Source organism: Pecten maximus, chromosome 10 (genome assembly GCF_902652985.1).
Source record: "Pecten maximus chromosome 10, xPecMax1.1, whole genome shotgun sequence".
In the NCBI taxonomy this organism is placed as follows: domain Eukaryota; kingdom Metazoa; phylum Mollusca; class Bivalvia; order Pectinida; family Pectinidae; genus Pecten; species Pecten maximus.
The window spans coordinates 41246106-41271910 of NC_047024.1; the positions used below are offsets into that span (position 1 = coordinate 41246106).

Below are 25805 nucleotides of genomic sequence, written 5' to 3' on the forward strand. Positions count from 1 at the left end.
TGTATTTATTATTTACCGCGCACCTGTGACATGACGTCATCACCAAGGTGATCGGAGTAAATATTTCAATATGGAGGCCGACAGATGCTTTAGGTCTGTAATGTAATGATAATAAACAGACTGTGGATTTCTAGATAACGTTTAGCTGGGAGTAGAAGGATAATTCTGCCCACAACACACTCGTAAGTATCACTGTCATATCTCATATTTACAGTGAAATATTTCCCGGCACAATGAGAAGATGCAGTTGAGTCAATTTTGCAAGCAGGTGCCCGTTTCGATAGGCGCCCGGGCACTTGACAAAATGATGACTATCTGGAGAGAGGTGTGCATTAGCATTTGAACCAGTACTTACTTTATTGAGGGAGATTAGATGTTAGTATGTTTATTTGAGTTTGTGATTGATTAAGATTTAATAACGAGATATAAGATAATTGAAATAACGATTTAGGACATTCAAATGATGTCTACATAATGTTTACATATATATGTAGGCCCGTGTTTCAGGTAAATGACCCTGCAGATGGAATGCATTGACAACATAATTTGACATGGAATCGATAACCAGCAAAACTGTCTTCCATTGCTGTTGATATAAAAAAACAAAACTTCCAGTTAATTCAGAACAACAATTTAAGCAATTTTTGGGAGTGAAATGCCAGAGAATATTGTTTTTCTTCTTATCATAACTCCCTTTCGTCAATAATGTGGAGTGTTGGGTGCACAGGGGCGCTGATTAAAAAGAGAGAGAGTTTAGGTATTTTGCCAGATGTTTTACTGTAACTGTCAACAAATCCTGTGTTTAGTGAAATCTTATACTGCATTATATAATAATAATACTGGACGCAGGCAAAATGCCTATATATCCAGATCAAATGTTCTCCCGACAGTGGATAAGTTCATCATTGTCTATTTCATGGTTAAAAAAGCATTCTGGTTGTCCCCAGTACTCATCCAGGCGGGCTTCAAATGTTTTCAGTGTATGTGATTTTGATTTAAACATATTTTATTGTATCTTATTATATACAAGGGAATTGGGCCCAATTAAGTTATCAAACTTATATTAGCACTTTCCTTTATACTGCATCTACCATACTCACCCCCATGTCTATGTGTGAAAACATGTTGATCTGCCAAAATAATGTGTCTCAAATATATAATGTATACATTGCCTTTCACATAGGTGACCAGGGTTTGAATCCCCTGATTGCAAATGAAAAGTGTCACCTGCCCAACCACACAGGTTTTCTCTGGGTATTCTGGTTTCTTCTCGCAGTAAGACTCCTCAGACAATTCCTCAGTTGATATAACTTGTTTTGCAATCATAAAATAAATAAAGTTTACATATTGGCTTTGTACTTACAGCTGTCAGAGTGTAGCTTCAACTATTGTTACATTGTTCCAATGTAGAGACCTATTCTGCAAACTGAGTTATATGCTCAGAAAACTTTCCCTGAAAGGATACCATGTCACACTGTTAGAAGCTGAGGCACGTCCTTTGTGTCAGCTGCAAGGTCTTAAGATACTATAATAGGATTATTATATGCTGATTATAATTTGGCCATTACTAAGTTTTGCATATGTATAATTGTATTATGGAGAGGACATTGATAAGTTTTGATAACTTACATTCAATCCTTTTGTATATTGTTTATGCAATAACATTTATTTAACTTCAATGCAAGATCTTTAGCTTTAAAGTTATTTACTTATCATAGAGAATGATTAATTGCCAAAATTATACAAACACAGAAACTTATTTAATTGCCACTCATTTAAAATGTATGTAGCTTTTTTATTAAGACAAAAATATAACTTGTGTAAAGGTATCTGCAATATTATCAGAAGGATACCAGAGTTACTGCCCTTGGGTCAAACTATCATATAGATCTGTGTCATAATCAATCAATCAGTCAACCAATCATATCATCATTATCAAGTGAAACTCCATATTACCATGGTTACCATTACCATTATCAGAATATATTTTCTCTTGTATCTATATGGAATAAAAAAAAATAAATAGTGCATTGAAACTGAAAAACAGCTAGTGTAGAATTTGTGTTGAAGCTGCTCCTATTACTGTTTGAAGCATACGAAGATTTAAAGAAGACCTCTCAAACATATTACAGAAGGACTATATTTAACCTCTATTTAAAAAGGATTTCACTTATAAATTCTAAAGTACCCTATTGTAAACTGGACAATGAACATGAGGCTTGAATGAATACTGTAAATTTACCAACTTATTTTGATGGTGACTTAATTTTGGCAGATTCAAGTCTTAAAGACTTTTTTGCTGCAATTTGATTTCACGATTTACAGGAATAAAAGACCTGTGTCTGTTATTGATACTAATCTGTGGCAATAAATTTCTGAATTTTAATCACCCGTGAAATATATGTGAAAATTAATTGCACACAAAAATAAGTTGGTTTACAGTAACTAACTGAGCTTCATTTTCTTAATTGTTTCTTGTAGGATAGCGATGCCTCACCGCCGGCATGAGCACGGCGATTCTGGGCGGCCACGACTGCCAGCCCAGACCACCTCCAACTTGATGTACAGCAAGGCAAACACTGACATGGTCAGCTATGAGGACCTTCTTATAGCCCAGTATCTTGAGGAACTCCGAAAGGCAAAAGGAGAAATGAAGAAAACCAAAGAGTAAGTTATTTAGCCTCTATTTCTATTGATGTGTACAGAGAATATTATCATCAATTTAAAAAAATACATAATTAAAATGATTGTAAAAAAAAATGCTGAAATTACTCGATATTTAATTTGATGAAATATTTGGAAATCAATTTCAGGAAGCTAAATAATCATTTACCTATATAAAGTATATATGGTGACACTTTAAACAAACCTTTCATCCTTGAATTTGAAGACTTTATCTAGAAATTTGGATCTCTACCTGTTTGACAAAATGTGCAGATATTCACTTTTCGTAATATTCTACATGACTACAAGGGTTATGTTTGCTCTTGAATTACAGATAAACAAATGATTTTTTCTTATGATAAACTAATTTGAATGCTTATTTTTTTTACCAGAATTAATAAGAAATGAGTAACATCTTTCAATTTCCTTATTTCTGTATTCATGTACATGTAGGCACAGACTAAATATCATTTTATATAATAACCTATTTGATGGGAAAACATTTAAACACCTTTGTTGTGTATATTGTATAGCGTTTCTTCAATATCTTTTTGTGTATATTGTATAGCGTTCCCTCAACATCTTTGTGTGTATATTGGTTAGCGTTCCCTCAACATCATTGTGTTTATATTGTATAGCGTTCCCTCAACATCTTTGTGTATATTATATAGCGTTCCCTCAACATCTTTGTGTTTATATTGTATAGCGTTCCCTCAACATCTTTGTGTGTATATTGTATAGCGTTCCCTCAACATCTTTGTGTGTATATTGTATAGCGTTCCCTCAACATCTTTGTGTTTATATTGTATAGCGTTCCCTCAACATCTTTGTGTTTATATTGTATAGCGTTCCCTCAACATCTTTGTGTTTATATTGTATAGCGTTCCCTCAACACCTTTATGTGTATATTGTATAGCGTTCCCTCAACATCTTTGTGTGTATATTGTATAGCGTTCCCTCAACACCTTTATGTGTATATTGTATAGCGTTTCCTCAATATCTTTGTGTGTATATTGTATAGCGTTCCCTCAACATCTTTTGTGTATATTGGTTAGCGTTCCCTCAACATCTTTGTGTTTATATTGTATAGCGTTCCCTCAACATCTTTGTGTGTATATTGTATAGCGTTCCTTCAACATCTTTGTGTTTATATTGTATAGCGTTCCCTCAACATCTTTTTGTGTATATTGTATAGCGTTCCCTCAACATCTTTGTGTGTATATTATATAGCGTTCCCTCGTCACCTTACGTCCAGAAGTTGCCTCACTCTGACTATGGATACTTGACAAAAAGGCGCCCAGCGTCAGCAACATCTAGCAGTCGCCCACCATCAGGACATCATTCTTACAAACCTAAGATAGATGCCAAATTTATCGCTGACCCTTCAATGTGGGATCCTGCTACGCCACGATCGTCTGTTCACAGAAAAGGCCGTCCTGAAAGTGCCCCAGTCAGACAAAGAAGGTACTATATTAATTTCTAGTTTCTTTTTTACGTAAGGTTATCAGATTTAAAAATTACGATAATTTTGGGTGTGTCATCCAGAGAGTTTTAGAACATGCCATTTACCACTTATCAAATCCTCTTCTGTCCAAATGTGCTTGTAAATACAGTATGTACAGACTGCCATCTTTGCTTGGTTAATACTGGTAAAAGAAGTGACGGAAGCAGGTATAAAAATTCCTGATTTTTTTTATTCATGTTGAGTATTCAAAGTATAGCCTAGTTAAACTTTTACATTCAGTTGATAAAACTGGATTGCCCTTTTGGGACCAAAGTCCTCTTGGAACTCTACAGCCTGCATTCTCAATAAGTTCTCTCTTTGAGCACAACCCCTGGAATTTCAAAAATTTGCCAAATTGTCATCAACAATTTTCATACCCACACCATGAAATAGGGGGAGGGGGCATATAGTGTTACCCATGTCTGTCCCGTCCCATCCCGTCCCGTCCCATCCCGATGCAAGTAACTAGCTAATCTCAGTAACGGCTGATTCGATCCTAAACAAACTTTGTTTTGGGGTGTCAAGTGGCAGTGGGAGCATTTATGTCTTACAGACATTTTCTTGTTTTTATTGATGAAGTCAATTGATTTTTTTTTTATTAGTGGACGAAGTCGACCATTGTCTGGAACTTCCAATATTTCCTGGCTGTATGGTCGTCGTGGATACTCCGCCATGAGACCAGCGTCTGCCTTTACTGGTGAGTAAATACCATCTGAAGTAAAGATTTGATCTGGAACTGAAATCTTTCCTGCAAATATAAAACTCATTAATTTTATTTTAATGTCATATTTTGACGTATATCTAGGATGTTGTCATATGTCATGTTGTTATAAAAACTTTTTTTATTTTAGGACGTCGTATCAAATCTCAGTACAAGAAACAACCGACCACCATCAGAGTTACAGCATTTAAAAATGGCAGCCGAGAAAACTTTATCAGAGTGGCGGCACCTACAGTTAAAATTGTAAGCATTCATTTGATTGTTTGTTCGTTCATTCATTCATTCATTCATTCATTTTAACAGACACAGATAACTCCTTATGTATATTATCTGGACCTATGATTTTTTCTTATTTAGATTTTTGAACAAATTATGCCTATGTGTACAGAAAAAAACTTTAAATTTAAATTTATTTATTTGTTTTATTTTATTTGCTGTCTTACTTAATACTGTTGAACATCTTTCATACTCCATTTTCTATTTTGCTTGAAACAAATGTTTTATGTTTCCCTCTTTATAAATAACAAAACTCCTTTTAATGCCAACTTTTTGGCTGACCAAACAGTATCAATATACCAATGATGGCAGTATAATAAGATAATTGTACAAGGATGGCAGTATATGAAAATGAGCGTGTGAAATTTTAGTTTGTGATGTTTAAATTATGTATAATTACAGTTCCTGGAGATGTGTACAGACAAACTGGGGCTTCCCTTTGCTGCTCGTCGTATTTTTCTAGAAGATGGCATTGAAGTGACAGATCCTCGGGATATTCCAGTGGATGGCGAAGTTTTTGTGTCGACTGGCGAAAATTACAAGGACCCTTACAAAAATATCAAAAGTGAGATTCAGTCATTAAATTCTATGGTATCCACTCTGATAGCTACCGTCTTCCATATTTAAAGTGGCGTTCCTCGATCGGACATCAGAAACATGCACAATTTCTGTTGATAAAATCAATGTCAGAATGATGATTATAGGAGTGTTTGTGCCCACTTTTACTTAAATTAACGCCGAAATGTACCGGAAAAAGGTGTATTGTATACAAATACTGTATGTCTTTGCAGTAATTAGTGATACTTCAGGTCAAATTAAGAATTTTCAGGACTTAACACTCGAAGAACTTTGGTTTATCTTGAGCCATATTAATGTAAAGATTATAACTTTTACTACTTGGAAAAAATACATATTTTCCAGTAAGTTTAATTTTGAAGGCCTAAATTTTATTCAAACGAAGGAATGCCCCTTTGACCTATAATTAACCCAAGGGGCAGACATATTACTTTGGAGGAGGTGAGGTTTTTGCAGGATAATGAAATAGCATTTGATAGTAAATGTATTTGCACTGAGTTATAATAGAATTAGGTGGGTTTATTACCATGGGCTTATTGGCAGATATATATATATGGTACAGTACTGATATATGTTATAGATGTACATGAGGTTTTTAAAGTATAATAAAATGACATTCGTTAGGCATTTTTTAACTTGGTTGGGCTTATTACCAGGCATGGTGTTGTTATCATACATGGGCTTATTACCAGGCATGGTGTTGTTATCATACATGGGCTTATTACCAGGCATGGGCTTATTAACAGATAAATATGATACAGTACGTACTAGTATATATATGTTATTGATGTGGCTATTGCATTGCAATGAAATAACACTTTTTAGCATTTGTATAGAACTTAATAAGTCATGGATGGGCTTATTACCAGACATGGGCTTATTACCAGGCATGGGCTTATTACCAGGCATGGCTTATTACCAAGCATAGGCTTATTACCAGACATGGACTTATTACCAGACATGGTCTTATTACCAGGCATGGACTTATACCAGACATGGTCTTATTACCAGACATGGGCTTATTACCAGGCATGGGCTTATTACCAGGCATGGGCTTATTACAGGATAGACAGTATATGTATATGCCTCATTTTAGACTATTGCAGCTAGAATCTAATATTCCTGTTGATTGACTAAGGTCCAGATAATAAATATTCATACTGGCACAGTTTCTAATGCAGTTTTTTTCTCTGTTGACCAGGAAACATGATCATCAGTCAAGGAGCAAAGTGGACATTGTCCGGAGTCCTTATCCCAGAGGATGGTCATATCAGGACCAAGACGTCCAAGATGTCCAAGCGGATGAAGTAAGCATAAACTTAAATCTCAATAAGTCAGAAATTGTATGTTTTTGTGTCTGCTAACATTGTCTGAATTACTTGATTATATAATTTTGAATCATTAACCATTAAACTTGTACATCTGTGCATTACAGGGCCCTAACAGAGAAACGACGGATCAGAATAATTGTTTATAGAAACGGCATGTCTACGGAACCCGTGGAGGTGGTGGCTGACCTCACGAAACTGGACGAGGTTTGTAACAAACTTAACAGTGATGCAAATGCTCATATTGAGAAGTTTTTTCTTTTAGATTTTTTGAATTTTCACAGTTATACAAAACTTAAAGATGGCATGATGTGTTTTTTGTAGACATTATAAAATAGACCACAATTTTCTCAAATTATTTTGTCGTAATGTATCTTCTTCCACATTTTCATGCTATCTTTGAGAAAAAAATCCTCAATGAAAACTATAAAAACATCTTTGAAGGCATTTATAGCTGATAAACAAAAAGATTCATTCTCATTTGCATCTATGTTAAAATATTTGTAGTAGTCTCTGAAAACACAATTAATATTTACAGTAAATCAGATGTACATGTTGGAAAGTCTTGATTTAAAGGTAAAATGTATGCGATACTGAAAATTTTGAATATTCTTTGTATCATAAGATTTTTTTGAGATGTATTGAAAATGATGTTGATGTTTTGAATATTGTACTTGAAGTTCCTTGTGGCTTGTACTGGGAAACTTGACCTCAGGAGCCATGCTAAGATCGTGTACGACTGGGAAGGCAATGAGATCACACACCTGACGCAAAGTAAGTCCTTAAAATACAAGCATCTCTCTGACCCTGATGACAAAGGTCATTTTAGTGACCTCTATGAGCCAACAAAAAGCAGATCTGGAGATGAAGTGTGTGAAGGGTGAAAAGGGGGAGGGGCATTACATTCAACCTCTGGTATTCTGGAAAGAGTTATCTGTCAAGCTTGAAATGTCCAAAAATTCCTGACTGGATTGACCTGAATATCGTCAAATCTGCTTGACAAACTACATTCACAGAATCTCAAAAATGACAAACAAGAGTTAAAATCTCTTTTCTTTTCATTTATTTAAATTTTTGTTTTAGTTATCAGAACAATGATGCCAAAGTGGATTTGAAATCAGTATCTCTCCATCTGACATTTCATCTCTCTGTCAACGGTACATATTTGTCTGTTCACAGCTCCTGTCCTTGACGACTGCCTGCAACCCGGGGGAACGGCCATATTGGGTCCTGTCTGGATTTCCATAGGCGAGTCATTCAGTGCAACAGCGACTCTGCATTACATCCGTAGTATCAAACAGGTTCTCACAGATCGTCTAAAAGACGCAGAGCGATATAAGACCGAGGTATGAGTCACAAAATAAAAAACTTTCTTATCTTAGATTTAAGATTCTTAGATATGCATGGAAAGATGATGGAATAATGTATACATGTAAACATATTCACTTTGAAACAATAATGCTAAAAAAATATTTGCCTGTATTTAAAAAAAAAACATATTAATATGTTGTCTGTTTGAAAGATTACTTTTGAGTTAATGATCAACCTGGTTTTCATTTGAGGGTGTATCATAACCCAAAAAAATGAGGAGGCCGCGGTGGCCGAGTGGTTAAGGTGTCCCGACACTTTATCACTAGCCCTCCACCACTGGGTTGCGAGTTCGAAACCTACGTGGGGCAGTTGCCAGGTACTGACCGTAGGCCGGTGGTTTTTCTCCGGGTACTCCGGCTTTCCTCCACCTCCAAAACCTTGCACGTCCTTAAATGACCCTGGCTGTTAATAGGATGTTAAACAAAAACAAACAAACAAACAAACAAAAAAATGAATAGATGTATACAATAAAGGTGTCATTATAGAAATTTTATTTTACAGATAAACTACGCGATGCAAGGACAGAAGGAAACCATCTCCATCACGGCCATTTTATCGATGAGCGAAGAGGAACTCTACACCACTTATGAGCTGGTAAGTTTAACTACCATGTCTAATCAACATTATGAGAGTAAATATTTCACATCAAGATTTGCTAACTACAGGGCTATCTCATCCCCTTCATTCTCAATCAAGTCTGTCCGTTGTCCATAACTGATAATCTTGACCTTCAAGTGTCCTTCACTCCCACTTTGAACTGACCAATGTCCATGACAGCCATCTTGTGTCTCTGTACTTTGATGAGTATTACTTAGAATTTTTTTTCTTTGAATTTTTGTAGGCAGAGAAAGAAATATCACAGCTGAAAAGCTACGCTGTCCAGCCTCAAGTCTAAGATCGCAGCCATTGAGGAGGTCAAGATCAAGGAGGAGGTGAGATTTCATGTGTAAACTTAAAGTGGAACCTGTGTAATCTGACACTGTGTTGGACACAATGTATCGGTCAGATAACCTGTCTAATCTGATATCTTGTGGGATAAACACATTGGTCAGATTAACCTGTCTAATCTGTCACCCTGAGGAATACAACCTATTGGTCAGATTAACCTGTCTAATCCGACACCTTGTGGAATAAACACATTGGTCATATTAACCTGTCTAATCTGACACCTTGTGGGATACAGCTTATTGGTCAGATTTGACAGCATGTTGGAATGCACAGATATTTTGTACAAGAAATTATGCAAGTTACAGAATTATGTTGGATTGGACAGGATATTGGAATATTCAGAAGTCAGATGGTTCACTGAGCAACATAATACAAAAAAAATCCTTTTAGATCTTCAAAAAAAAAAAAAAATTTCCATTTTTTTTTTTTTTTTGTTCGTTTCGTTTTTGTTTGTTTAGTTGATTTTCGTTAGTGTACCACAAAAAATGACTAAAATGTTTGTTTCATAGGAATTTACACAGGATTTGTAGATATTCTGAGAACATATTTTATCTGGTATTTCTATGTACATGGACATCAATGTAAAATAAAGATAGATCTATACAATTATTAAAAATGTATTTTGATACTTCATTTAGATTATTACGTGTATGTGCATACTTAAAAGTTATTTGTCAGCATGAATTTTGTAAAATTAATTAATTTCAAAATTATAATACATTACCTATATTTTAATACAATTTTTTGAGGATATAGATATATTTTTTTCTCAATTCCGTTCCAGACCGAAGGCGCTAACTATCGTATGAGCCACATCCAGGAATTCTCATTTGACCACAAGCTGGTGGGAAGGAAAGGACTGCGACTCAAGGTTTGTATACACAGTCAGCTGTCACCATTGTCTAGCCCTGGTGCTGGTATCTTAAATGAGTACTCATTTCTTATCAAATTTTATGAAACAAGCCTTGGAAGTTTTTATTTTTTATGTCTTGGCAAAAAAAAAATTAAATCTTTGAGATCAGTTTCATAAAATCTCATAACATGATATAAAAAAATCATTTAGAATAAATTTTATCACATAACTCGGATAACTTACATTTTGAGAGGTTTTTAAGTCAAAATGAGGACAAAATCAAATAGAGGCAGCCATTTTGTCATGACGCCATGTCATTGTATTATTATGACGTCACATGACACAATCAATTTCTGTCTGGCACAGCCAATTAAAAATGTGATAGATATTACTTGAGTGACATATACAAAAAAATATTACACAGGTGAATTCACTGGATAACGGGTTGATTAAATGTGACGTATAGGCCATAGAAAAAAAGGTACTTTCATCGAGGATGAGCTTTGGCAGCCAAACTCTTTGTGATGATAAGCAGGGATAATTAATTGGGTTATTAATGAAAATCTTTAAAAAATTAAGAAATTTCTGATAAAAAATTCATAATGGAATTTATCAAAATATTATTCAATATGTTGATGAATTTGTGCCTTACTAATACTACCATGGATATAGTCGTGTATGTTGAGATATGACTCCGACACTATATTTCATCAAATATATATTCCAGGTCTATGAGAATGGATTCTATGGAGAAGGACATCAGTTCTTTTTCAACATTGCTGACGCCCTTAAAGGGACGGGTTCAGACAAGTCGGGCCGAGAACGACAATTACAACGTCTCCTTGACGACCTGTCAAACAATCGTGTCTTCAGCAACCCGGTCAATCCCAAACTGACCCCAGTAGCTCGGCGTATATTTGACCAATACGGTAATGAAATCAAGGACATCTTAAAGCTTGAATACGACCAGGAGATCTGGGTATCCTTTGGAGAACCTTTCATATCACCCTTCAGTAAGTAAATAAGTCTCACGGTAATTATTTCACTGTTGTATTTTACCACAAATATGCCCTCCAATATCACTTTTTTCAATATGCAAGGAATATATTTATACTTGCGAATTCAAGCTCCCTCTCGAGGAAAATACAAGAACATAATCTTTTTTTATATAATCTTACTACAAATGGTTTTACAGTTTCTATTCTAGCGTATTTCACACTATACAAACTTTGTGAGAATCAATTCCTCAAATTTTTTCCATTTTCTATTTTGAACCCAGATTCAATGTTGATGATAAAATGGGACTATCAAGTCCATGCTGTTACTGTGTTTTAAATGTTAGGGCTAGTTATGTCAGTTATAGTAATAATCCTAAAATATGCCCCTCTCCTGGACAGTGTAAAATGGAATCAAGTGGGGAAGGCTTGATTGTGAACCACTTTTAAGATTACTATTTTAAAAACTTGATGATTAAGCAAAAATTGAAGGAGGGGCTTATTTGTGGTCATGGGCTTATTTGAAGATAAATATCACATTATTGTAATTTAATCAAGTAAAATGCCAATTTTTCGATGGTATGATAAAATGTGACTAGTTCTATAGATGATGTGATGCTCACTGACAAGGATTCCTTAATTCCAGTGTTCTGTCTCCAAGCGACCTTTGACCGGGCCAAAGGTTACGACCTCGGAGATGCGAATGGAGTTTCCAGGGAGGCTAACCTGGAATCTCTGGATAACTTTAAAAGGTAGGCCATAAGGCAGGGATATACATTGTAGAGCAAGATTAGACAGGATGTCTGAATACTCAGGGATCTGATCAGACAGGATGTCAGAAAACTCAGGGTCAGATTAGACAGGATGTCAGAATACTCAGGGTCAGATTAAACAGGATGTCAGAATACTCAGGGGTCAGATTAGACATGATGTCAGAATAATCAGGGGTCAGATTAAACAGGATGTTTGTATACTCAAGGGTCAGATTAAACAGGATGTCAGAATACCCAAGGGTCAGATTAGACATGATGTCAGAATAATCAGGGGTCAGATTAAACAGGATGTTTGTATACTCAAGGGTCAGATTAAACAGGATGTCAGAATACCCAAGGGTCAGATTAAACAGGATGTCAGAATACCCAAGGGTCAGATTAAACAGGATATCAGAATACTCAGGGGTCATATTAGACAGGATGTCAGAATACTCAGGGGTCATATTAGACAGGATATCTGAATACCCAAGGGTCAGATTAAACAGGATGTCAGAATACTCGAGATCTGATTAGACAGGCTATCAGAATACTCAGGGGTCATATCAAACAGGATATCGGAATACTCAGGGGTCATATCAAACAGGATATCAGAATACTCAGGGGTCATATTAGACAGGATGTCGGAATACTCAGGGGTCATATCAAACAGGACATCAGAATACTCAGGGGTCATATCAAACAGGATATCAGAATACTCAGGGGTCATATTAAACAGGATGTCAGAATACTCGGGGATCTGATTAGACAGGATGTCAGAATACTCAGGGGTCATATCAAACAGGATATCGGAATACTCAGGGGTCATATTAAACAGGATGTCAGAATACTCGGGATCAGATTAGACAGGATATCAGAATACTCAGGGGTCATATTAAACAGGATGTCAGAATACTCAGGGGTCAGATTAGACAGGATGTCAGAATACCCAGGGGTCAGATTAGACAGGAAGTCAGAATACTCAGGGGTCATATCGAACAGGATATCAGAATACTCAGGGGTCATATCGAACAGGATATCAGAATACTCAGGGGTCATATTAAACAGGATGTCAGAATACTCAGGGATCTGATTAGACAGGATGTCAGAACACTCAGGGATCAGATTAAATTGGATGTCAGAATACTCCAGGCTCAGATGAGGCAAGAGTTCAGAATACTCGGAGCTCAGATTACAAAGGATTTTCACTTTGAAAAAATAAACGTGTCGGCTACTGACCCCTTGATATATAAAGGCCACACGCTATCTGTTAAATATATTATAAAGGGTGATTGCAGTACATGATTCAGCAGAATAAAGATACAAATTTCTGTTTGGACAGCCACCATGACTTTGACACCCACGTAGGCTTCCCTACTGATAGTTATGAGAAGGTCAAGGACCCCATCGTGATACAACACATCAAGGACGACCTTATTCCGATGTCGGAACTGAGTCAGGCCGGTCACTACATACAGGCCAAGGTCAGTTTTTACATTTTTTTTTCCTAGAAAAGTTTTAATTTTTCTGTGACCTAGTTTTTTTGTGTAGAGTCCTCATAACTCTGTATAGATATTCACAATTTTGACTCAAGTTTTGGAAATTGAATTCAATTTTTTTTTTTTGGACAAAATTTTCCAGAAATCTTTGACTTTACACCAATATAATTAATTTTCCATTGTTTGTATGCAGAATGCGGCTTTCTGATTAGTTGAGATTTTTTTTTTCATACCACTATGAAAAAAATTCCGAGAATGGCGCGAAAAATGTGACGTCACAATACGAAAATTGACGTTGCGTATTGATTTGAGAAAAAGAATCCCATAAAACCAGTAAAATTGTACATAAAACATGTTTTTAATTAGAAAATTATTTTCAAAAATTAATTATAAGTGTTGATGTCAATTATTTTTTAGTTTCATAGGGGTATTTTTTTTTTTTCATACCCCGATGAAACTAAAAAAAATTGACATCAATGCTTAAATGAAAAAAGAGATACATGTCTATCAGCTTAACTATGTCTGGATTACATATTATGTGGAATGAAATTTTCAATGGAAATAAAATTAATGAAATTTCATCCCCTTGGATAAAATCTGACTTTACATTATGTCCTTGAATTTGTAAGACCACAGCTATTATGTGTTTACGCTGATACATTAATATCTGTGTTAGGAATATGCTGTCATACTTTATAATATACATCCCTCCTACTGTCTTTCCTTTCTTTTCTTTTCTCTTTCTTTTCTCGTCAGCTAAAAGGTCATAAGGCCATAATAGTGGACATACAACCTGTTAATAAATAATTTTATAATATTATGACTTCTGACTGTTACAGAAAGACAAAGGCATTGTTTTATATCCCGAGGCAGCCATCACACAAAAGGTCAAGAAGGACAAGACTATGTGGCCAATGGAGGCTCAAGTCTGGGTCATATCCAAGGTAACATAACCAATCATCCAATCAAAACCCAGGATAAGTTTGGAGGACTTAATAAAAAAAATCTTTTATTTATTTAAAAATTTTTTTATCGAAATACAAACACAGACATTGATATACCTTTTAAATACTTATATATATCTTCATTAAATGTCAAGAGTTTTATGCATATCTTTTTTTCAAATATTAAGAAAGCCACAATCAGCATGTATGCATAAAACCTATTGGGTTTCTGCTTAACATGCCGAGGGGTCCATGCTCTGTATTAGTTTTTAATTTTTTTCACTGTTTGTAATACCTAAAACACTGAAAGCAGATATTTTTACAATATCGATAAAATAATTATAGATAAATTCTTTAATTTTTCAAACACGATCCTGAAAAGTACCAAAACACTGTGTATGCGTTGTGTACTATAACATTGACTTATGCTGTGTTTTGTCTTCAGCGCGGATACATCTACAGTAAGGGAATGCCCAGTCTGTGTTTGGCTGTATCAGACACGAGGGTCGAGTTCAACATCTCCGAGAAGGAGGGTACATCCTCTGGATTTGTCATCAACATGCAAAAAGCTACGAGTGGCAACATCTACCAACAGTGGAAGTTTAATCCTGATGCGACCATCTCCAACCAGGTATGTATGTAGTAAAACACTATTACCAGGAATTTCTCCTGCATTGAGAAGTCACTCTTAGTCATACAATCAATCCCCCAGTCACCCACAGAATCGGTGATTTCTGTATTGAGCAGTCTACCCATAGAATAAGATATTTCTGTATTGAGCAGTCGCCCATAGAATAAGATATTTCTGTATTGAGCAGTCGCCCATAAAATCAGACCTAAGTCGATTAAAGAACTTCACAGTTGCCCATAGAATCAGAGATTGTGTATTGAGCAGTCACCCTTAGAATAAGATATTTCTGTATTGTGCAGTCTTCCCATAGAATCAGATTTCTGTGTTGAGCAGTCAACCATAGAATCAGAGATTGTGTATTGAGCAGGCAACCATAGAATCAGAGATTTCTGTTTTGAGCAGTCATCCATGGAATTAGAGATTCTGTATTGAGCAGTCAACCATAGAATCAGAGATTTCTGTTTTGAGCAGTATTCCCATAGAATCAGATTTCTGTGTTGAGCAGTCACCCATAGAATCAGAGATTCTGTATTGAGCAGTCATCCATGGAATAAGAGATTTCTGTGTTGAGCAGTCAACCATAGAATCAGAGATTGTGTATTGAGCAGGCAACCATAGAATCAGATATTTTGTATTGAGCAGTCATCCATGGAATTAGAGATTCTGTATTGAGCAGTCGCCCATAGAATCAGAGATTCTGTATTGAGCAGTCGCCCATAGAATCAGAGATTTCTGTATTGAGCAGTCGCCCATAGAATCAGAGATTGTGTATTGAGCAGTCAACCATAGAATCAGGGATTGTGTATTGAGCAGTCAACCATAGAATCAGGGATTGTGTATTGAGCAGTTTACCCATAGAATCAGAGATTCTGTATTGAGCAGTTGGCTATGGAGTTTTCTGTATTGAGCAGTCTACCAATAGAATCAGATATTTCTGTATTGTCAGTTACCCTTAGAATCAGACGTTAGTCGAATGAATAACTTCACAGGCACTACTGTGATTTGACATGTTGTTGTAATATTTTTGTTGTTTTCAGGCTCACCCTGATCTGGTAATCACGTACACCGGTCACAAGATGGGGGACGAGGAGGCATACACCGCTATTGAGGGAGTGTCCCCAGGGGTTCGAGTCTATCTTGTCCTCATGGACAAACTTACCTCACGTAAAGAAGCTGGCTTTCAGAGGTAAGAACCAAATGGGAGATCTGATGGCAATAACCGTCAACAAAACAGATACCTACTAGCAGTTCTTCACTATTACAAGGCTTATATCACATAAGGTTCCTTAAAGTAAATTAAAAAAAAATAGACTGAATTGTTTTGTATATCTGAAATATGAAACCAAGACAAATGTTAGATCCTCTTTTTCTTAATTGTTACATACCAAGGAAAGCTTATCATTATTTCACAAAAAGTTGTCTTCTTCCTTTATATCACACATTTCTCAGTAATGTAGCACATGATGTTATCAGAAATCAATTCATGACCACCAACTTTAATTGGTTTGGTTTTGTGTGGTTGCTTGGGGTTTATCAACCCTTGAACAACCAGGGTTAATCCAGAGTAGTTAGGGCGAAATGTCTTTTCCGAGGACACAACCATGATATCACCATGAGACCGAACGGTTTCTCAGTTTCCAGAGAAACACCAACCAACATTGTTAGGGAGTGTCAAACAGAGATATTTCTATAATTAATATTTCTAATGCAGATTTGCACTGAAACAAGAGCGATTTGACAACCTGGGCCAGTGGAAATTTAACGATGCCACTAATCAGGAATGGAACAAGCAAGCTTATTCCTGGCCGGTCCGTGAGGACGGAGCTCTAAACGAGGTCAGTATCAAAGTGCTCTCAAAGCTTCATTTTACTTAACTTTCATATATATAGGAAAGCTAAAATTAATAATAAAAAAAATGAGAAAATTTCTTTATGATTTCAACATAAATTCAAATATACTGCTGAATTGGTATGGAATAATTTTCGCAAATGATTTTTTTCGTTAAAACTGGGGAATAATAGCACTGGTAATGTGAAAGAAGTATAAGTTAACTTTTTAAAGGAAGAAGGGATTAGATATCTGTAGATAGATAATTATGTAGATGTTGGTTTATTTGAAATTTGAAATTATATGTTGTGACATCAGTTTCATTATATTGGCGGTAAGATTTCATTGAAATAAATATATTTGATAGAATTGGCCTTAAAATCTCTCTCATTACACCTGAGTATACCAGTAAAGCAAATGTCCTGTTTGTGTTCTGTAGGATTACGACTGGCCCATGGAAGGATACATCATACCTAATGCACCTCCACTTCACAAGAGTTCCGGGAAAAACAACAACTTGTCTGGAAGTAAGTAAACTGGATCAACAAAGCCAACAAGCTTAGACTCAAATTAAGGATAGGTGTCATACAGGAAAATGAAATACCAGTTGTTTTCACTTAACATGGAGGGGCCGCGATAGCTCTGTCGGTTAGAGCGCCAGCCATGTAATCTCTGGTGAAGATCGAAGGTGCATGGTCCAGTGCCCCCTACCCTGAATGGTTTGTGTTTCTTGGGAAGCCGATCTGTCTTATTTTTGTGTCCTTGGGCAAGACACTTTACCCTAATTGCTCTAGATGGCATACGCTGGCCTGATTCCGTATGTTGTTGAGTGAGATAGTCACTAACTACTACAAGGAGACCTGACTCTCAAAATGACCTTGGCTGTTCACAGAGCTTAATATCTGAGGCATGGGCTTATTGTTTGATATACATGTATAAGGTAACATTCTTCACGAAGAAAAAATGTAAAAACTTTGAATGACAGTGAATTTGGTGGTGTACAGATGAAATTTCATAGAAATTATTCCGTAAGTTGACATATGAGTCTAATGTTTTACATTGTTAAAAACCTCTTGAAAAAAAAAATAAAAAAAAATAAAAATAAAAACATTCTTCACATTAGTTACCAAATTTTCAACATTTGTCTTCATATTCTGCCATTGCTTGAGGTTCACATTTCAATTTATCCTTTATCTTGGGTTAAGCTTCCAATTGTGTGACCTATCTTGGTATTTGATATGTTAATGATGCTATTTTAAGAAATTGTATGGTTCCCCATAAGTAACATTAACTATTTCATCATCAGTGACTCCACTACGCCTGATGTGTCTGAAAAATGGAGAGCAGGACTTCCGTAAGGCCATACCAGTTGTGGGACCAAACCTCACTAATGTAAGTAAAGGGTCTAGTGTGGAATCAGGAAAAAGTAAAAAAAAAATTGAAATCATTTTTGACATATAACCCACTTAAACGACAAAAAATACCAACATCCTAACAGAAACCGTAATTCAAACTAAAAAATTGATGAAAAGAGGGCAAAAAATATAAACAAAAAACTAAATTTTCATGAAGACTCCTGAAAAAGTACAAGGAGAATAAGACAGACCAGGTGCTCCAGAAGAGCTAGCACCTCTATCTAAAACTGTCTTATCTGAGGGGCTTGACTGAAATCCACAAAGCAGATAATGCAATAATCAGCATTAGATTTCGAGTGTAAAAAATTCGGACTCTTGCTTACTTAATGTAATCATGGATTTCTATTCAATGTTTTATTTCATATTAATATAAAATTTTTTACAGATGGTCAAGGATCTGCGATCAGAGAAAGGAGAGAAAGGTCAACAGAAAAGTGGACAGGAGGCACAGCCGGAGGACGAAGAAGTGTCGCACGGGAAGGAGGAGTTAGAACTTGTTATGGTAGACAACTCTTCATCATATTATTTATCTGTCCCTCATCAGTTGTCAGCTTCAATCTGTGGCTGTTGTTCATAGGTCAGCTTTAACTGATTTATCTACCTCAGAAATTTACACGAATGAATTTTGTATGATCATAAGTATATCTGATGAATTCCTCCCGGTTAATTATGACCTTAGCTGTTGATAGGACGTTAAACAGAATAAACCAAACCAAACCCATTTTTTTTCTCCAGAAAGGGAGATAACTTTCTGCTACTCATATTTCATCTTTTATTCGATTCAGTTCCTTGACCATTGTACCAGTCTGCTGGACATGCCGTTCGCCGCCCGGCGTCTGTTTGACCAGCACGGCAATGAACACTTCAGCCTTGCTCGTCTGAAGCGTGATGACATTGTGTATGTGTCGTGTGGAGAGGCTTGGTCTGACCCCAAACTGACCAAGGCTGAGCAGCAACGCCGCTTCCTCCTGTCTCAATTGTCGCAGGACGTGGCCAAAATCAGACAATACTGCGCTCTCCGTAACCCTGAGAGTAAGTGAAAAGGTCATCTGTTGGCAGACGGCAAGCTTTTTGTAAAACCTAGTCCAGTAACAAGTAGTTTATAAACAAACTTAAATCACTCAAAATTTTTACATTTTATTACATGAATGCCTGCTATCCTCATGGTTAGTACAAATCAGTACACGCAATTCCTCACAATAATCACAGAAATATAATGTAAATACATAATTAACCACCTAAATAAAAAAGCACCAACAATAATCAGGTGTATACAAATATACAATATACATAATACACAATCGGTGTATATGAAAATGAAGAATTATTTTGGTGATTACAAATTTGTATTTTGTATATATTAGTGAAAACCTAATTAAACACTTAAGCCATTGCACTTAATGAAGTTTCTGTTACAATATTTTGTTTTTTGTGTAAATATAACTGGTACATAACATTACCATTCTGTTAAGTTCCATTACATGCTAAAATTTGAGAACACAAAAATATTCATGTAAACAGTATATACACTGTTTATTAACAAACAGCAAAGAGTCTTCAGTTGATTAACAATTAAACAATACAAAAATATATTTTGCCTTGTCCAATTTGTAGACTACGTATTGGAAGTTGAGGGAAACCTGGTGCCCGGCAACCGTGTCATTGTCAACCAACAATGGCAGTCAGGGATGGACGAACAAGACGATGACGATGATAAGTTTGACACCAAGAGTCGATCATCCAAGGCATCTAAAGCTCAGAGTAAAGCATCAAAGACACGGTCATCCAAGGCAGGGTCAGAGGTCGGCAGTCATGTGACGGACGATGAGCTCCGAACATCTTTAGAATTTGGTGGACTGTGAGTATATAGTGTAAATTTGTTTTCTTAATACAAATAGTGTATTCAATGTTTGGTTGAATGTTAGAGTATATCAAGTTTGTACATGAGATAAACAAATTGATTAATTTGATAAATGTTACTGCTATTGAGAAAAAATAGAAATGAAAATATTCCATGAAATTAATAAAAATATATTTAATTGTAAATAAATAAAAGATTATTTCTTATCTTTTGTATTGGGTAAATAAAATTTCCTTACACTTATTTCTCCAGGTTAAAATCAGTGAAATTGGAATTTTTTTCAAAGTGTGATAATTATGGCCTCTTTACACAGGTAAATGTGGTCTCAGGAAACAGGTTTAGCTTTTGATAGAGGTGGTCTTTTATTGCAGACTTGCTTAAGTCAGAACTGTAGACATCAATCTAATCATATTTTTTTTTCAGGAGTGCACATGAGATTGCCCATGAAAGGTCAGAAAAACGTCTTAACCAACTCAAGTGGCCGTGGGAACGACTTGTCAATGTTGACAACGGTAACCTTGACGACGACCCTGAAGCAAATAAATACACTGATCGGGAGATGTACGAACGTTACAAGTAAGTATATTTAATGATAAGCACTCAGGTCATTTAACTCATATTTTTGTTAAAGATTAATTCATCAAACCCTACGCTTTCCTTATGCAATGTTGCCATCTTTGTTTCTAAAGGCCAGCACCAACCCCCAAAATATCGAGGGATACTCTCCAGAGATTTGTGTTTGAGGACGGGTACATTGCGTGTCAGTCGAACCGTAATATTGTGTTAGGAGTCCAGGAGAAGGAAGGTCGCATCAGTCAGGTGACTGTTGTCAAGCGTCGCCCCGACGACATCAACCAACGCTTCGTCATGAGAGAAAACGGGTAAGGCATTCCTTTTATTGAACTCAAAAAAGAGCTTCTTCATTAACGTGTGTGTGTAAATAAATATCAAATAATAAAAATTGGGAAGTTTTTCCAACTTTAATAAACCATGTCTGTTGATCTGGATGTAACCACTCAAATTGTGTGAGGACACCAAAGATGAAAGTGGTACGTTTTACCACTGCCACCAAACTATCCAAATATGGCAATACAGACCATATTTGGTAATAAGCCCACCTATATCTATGACTGTTGAGTAGCAAAACACTGTCAAATGTTGTTACATTTTTCTGTACTGAGCCCATCACCTGAATTTGAGTAAGAGATTTTGTGTTGGCCCTCTAGATTTATTGTTTCATTTTTCTGTACTGAGCCCATCACCGGACGTTGAGTAAGAGATTTTGTGTTGGCCTACTGGGTTATTGTATGATGAATACTGTACAAATTTTACTGTTGGTAGAATTCATTATCATTTGCTATATTTGACATTTTAGTGAAATACGGTCAAAGCATGGACAGAGGACTGTGTTAACCGTTTCACTTCCAGCCAATGAGCCGTTCTCGGAGGATGAGGAGGGTCGGACACTGACCTATTCCGGATGTGCTGTCACGATTCAGCAACGTAAAACGAACATGTACGGAAAATCTCATCAACGATGGCACTATGATGCTGAGACTGGACACATCCGCGCCTTCAAGACCGATCGTTACGACAAAGGTTTGCAAAGTTTGAAATCTTTTAAAATTTGAAATACATTATCTATTATGCTAAATTTTTGGGAAAGAAAAAGACTTTGATATCCATGGAATATAAAAACTTAACTAGTCTTTAAAAATGTTAAGGAATATATCCTCTTAGGCACAAGAGATTTTTTGTCGCTTTTAATTGATTGTAGATTCATATGTTTATGAACGTTATTTCAGAAAAAAAGTTGCTGTCAATATATGGAAGTTATAAGCAAAAAAAATGCAATCAATATTTTGAAATTCGAAAGTAACTGCTATCAACATTTCAAAAATGATTCTATTGTACTATTTTCTTCATTAAAAATATTTCCAAATAAATCATTCAAAAGTTTGCAATTACCTGTAAAAATATATATTTACACGATAGAAATTTTAGACTTAAAATCTTACTGAAATTATTTACCAGTAATATAGAACAATGAAAATGTCATTTATCTTAATATGTTAATTGCATAATTAAACATAACTGTTTATAAACTAATGCGTCGTTTCCTGTTTACAGAAATAACTGCGGCTAACAAGGCCGACGTGTGTACCTACTCAATAGCTCAGCAGACTGAGATCGATCAGCCGGTAAGTCATGACAGCATGTCTAACTTATCTTCATAACTTCCATTTTCAATTGAACTTACAAAATAATATTTCCAAATTCTTGCACGATCATCTCCTGTCTGTTGGTCTAAAATTAACTCTTTTTTTTTTTTAATTTAAAAATAATTCTCAACTTACACAGTAAATCTTATCTGAAAATTCATTAAAGCACTATTCTATATTTTGAAGTAAATCAAATAACAAAAAAATAGAGAAAACTTCTATTTGAATGACTTGATGTTATGTAACACTGTTTGGTGATGATTTCTGCAGGGTTATGTTGCTGAGGTACCCATGGCAACCCCTACAGACCGTCAGCACATCAAAGAAATTCGTGTGTGTACATCATGTGCTCGTGCCATGAGGGGGCGCTACAAACTACAGAAGATTCGTGAGAACACTGAGTTCTCGTGCGCAATGGGAGAAGGTAGTGTATCGACACATCAAATGTTGTACACTGACTCACTTTAGGTTCAGTAATAGCAATACTTGAATTTCCCTGTTAAAAAACTAACAAGATATTAAGTGGAATTATCCTCGTATTATTTCCAAAATATAATCCGGTTTAAGCTTTCAAGATTTTTCCGAAAGTGAAAAGGATTTACTTTTATAGGCAATAAACAAATTCAATCAACCGTAAATTTTCTTGAAAATTTAAAAAAAAAAAAAAAAATTCTTTAGAAATAACAATTTAACAGTAAATTTAAAAAGATGAGATTTTAGTTCGACTGTTAAATGAAATGTCATTTTTGTAATATTTAAATAAGAAAATCAAATGTTGGTGAGGTTGTAGATAAGAAAAACCTTGGTGAGGTGCACAGAATTGTCATTGGTTCGTTTGTCTATACTTTCAGCTAAGAAACTTAAACTACAGCAAATTGGGAGTTTCCGTGTGTTGAATGGAAAGGTGGATCTGTCGGAACATGAGGCAGAGTTGACCTTGGAAAACTGGGAGGATACGCTAACAAAACTCCGAGAGGAAACCAGTGTCCGTACCATCGCCAAGGAGATCTCGGTCGCCAAGACGCCTATTACTATGAAAATAATGGCTTATAAAAATGGAGAGGGCCGATTACATCAGGGCCGGCTCATTTGCGGCTCCAGTATCGAGGGGGTAAGTTGTTTTTATGGAGCAGTATAGGGGTGGGGTAAATTGTTGATACAGCGTATGATTTTGACTTTCAACCTTTTATTCGGTTTAGTAAAAATTTACACATACTGGCCTCAGGCTTCAATTGTATAACATTGTGAAATGTTGGGGCACAGACTTAAAATTCCTTTATTAGGCCATCAGACTTCAAAATTTAAAAAAGTCCTTAAATAATGAGTGTATTTTGGTACATTGCTCGGTAAAAAAAATATATTTTTTGTCTGTGTTAGATTTAGAATGGCATGATTGAATGTGAAATTGAAGAGATTAACTGTTTTAAATTTATATCAATTTAAGTGTAATTTTCTGGCTTCAGATCCTTGGACAATGTACATACAAACTGGCCATGGCCAATGCAGCACAGAAGATCTTCACCGAGGATGGTACGATGGTGCTGGAAATTGACGACCTAAAGGACTGGGCCATCAACAACTACACCTCGCTAATGGCCGACCAGCTGCAGCGGATCATGGCAGGTAGTTATCTTGTGGTTGTTTAGAAATTACTGACAGCGGTTCCTGAGAAGAAGTTTTTGATGCCCCTGCCGTAGTGTTACCCAATCTCCATCCCGTGATGTAAAGTTAGATTCAGTCCTGTCCTGATTTTTTTTTTGTTTTTTTTTTGTTTCTCTTGACAACATTTTACCAAAAATATAAAAAAAAAAAATGAGGGGAGTGATATCCTGGAATCAGTCTGACTGACAAAAAAAATCCTTCAAAAAATTGTAGGCCTATTTCAAAAAACTGTATGCATAACATTTCTACCTCGATCATGGCATTTTGTGTGTGGTATTATTTTTTCACTTGGATTTTTTTTAAAGATTTTTTGCTCCTTTGTCTTCACCTGTAGAACTTCTCCTAAAGTAACATAATGCACCTGTAGTTTTTGTGTATGATGTCATCATTTTTTGTGGTAATTTTGAGGTCATCACTTGTCACCTGATGATTTTTTGTAATATGGGTGAAATTGAATATTTTTAAAGGTGCTGTTTATCTTTTTTATTTGCAGATGGACAAGAGGGAAAAGGGGAAGAAGAAGAGAATAATGAGGAAGAAAAAGGAAAAACTTCACAGAACAGACAACCAGAGACTGTCAAGGAGGAGTCGGAGGAGGATGAAGACGAAATCAAAATCATTACTCTCCGAACCAAGATACAGAGCGGTATCAACTACACGTACACCAAACTCAGTGACCACAACTTCCAACTCGGATCAGACAGACATGTGGTGTTCGAGGTTCGCGCTTGTAATGACGCTCACATTGCCTTAATGGAGGAAGATTCGGATGAAAAAGACAAAAAAATGTACGAAGTTGTTATTGGCACGAATAACAATGCCAAATCGGCTATCCGTAACAAGAAGGAAGGAGTGAACAGGTCAGAATATGATGGAAGGATTTTGGACGGAGGGTCATTCAAGAAATTCCTCATCACCTGGGAAGAAGGTGTGATAAGTCTGTATAGAGAAATGAACGAGGAATGGCAGACAGTCATGTCCTGGAAAGATCCGTCGCCATTTAATATCAATTATATTGGTGTTTCAACCTCCATCTTGGCATCTGGTGTCTGGAAAATCGAGTGTCCTGATGTCCGAAAGGAGACAGCAGGAACGTGGAGAAGGCGAGGGCCAGGACAGTCCGAATGACGGTGGTTTCTACACGGAAACGGCAGGTTAGACTATAGAATTATATAGGTCACAAATATTATTATGATGTAAAAAAGTTCCAGAAATCCTTTTTCCACAAGCACTTATATTTAGGAATACTTGACATATAACTTAATGTTTAGAATGTATTTTTCGGATATTCATACCTGTACGAGCACAAATTAGTAACATTCATCATCTTGTATTCTGTATACAGTGTAATACTATATTCTTACTGGTATACATTGTATATCAATGTCAATATACATCATTTACCTTCAAGAGAAGAAAGCTTAACTAAATACTTCATCTCAAATGTTTGCAAAATTCCCCAAAAGGTCATTTCTAAATTTCAAACTTTATCAATCAAGATTTTCTTGCAATTGAAAACAATGGTAATTTTTTTCGGGGGGGGGGTTGAGATTTTCAAAAAAAATATTTGAAAGCTTAATTTGACAGAAAATAAAAAACCCCCATGGCCCGTGTTATCAATGTGATATATATATTTTTATATAACAGAAGGGGATCAACAGGAGTCCGACAAAATGAATCGTGAACGGCAGAAACTGCTCAACCAAGTCACTGTGCCGTCAGAGGATGTGATTCTACGTTATCCAATTGAGGTCTGGGT

General features: G+C 35.8%; 1 protein-coding gene across 1 annotated transcript; it reads left to right on the forward strand.

The window, feature by feature from the left end:
- Window positions 1-53: 53 nt before the first annotated feature.
- On the forward strand, window positions 54-25805 carry LOC117336147 (doublecortin domain-containing protein 1-like). Its single transcript, XM_033896532.1, is given in 35 exon segments — window positions 54-182; window positions 2482-2667; window positions 3895-4128; window positions 4771-4865; window positions 5020-5132; window positions 5568-5730; window positions 6943-7048; window positions 7177-7276; window positions 7750-7843; window positions 8249-8415; window positions 8942-9034; window positions 9282-9311; window positions 9313-9372; window positions 10173-10259; window positions 10969-11254; window positions 11883-11988; window positions 13328-13469; window positions 14324-14428; window positions 14874-15059; window positions 16097-16245; window positions 16771-16894; window positions 17326-17413; window positions 18193-18278; window positions 18687-18803; window positions 19087-19333; window positions 19916-20159; window positions 20586-20738; window positions 20852-21043; window positions 21538-21761; window positions 22293-22363; window positions 22655-22808; window positions 23236-23495; window positions 23848-24007; window positions 24540-25200; window positions 25694-25805. Coding segments are annotated over 33 exon segments (5250 nt in total). The 5' UTR covers window positions 54-182; window positions 2482-2488; the 3' UTR covers window positions 25175-25200; window positions 25694-25805.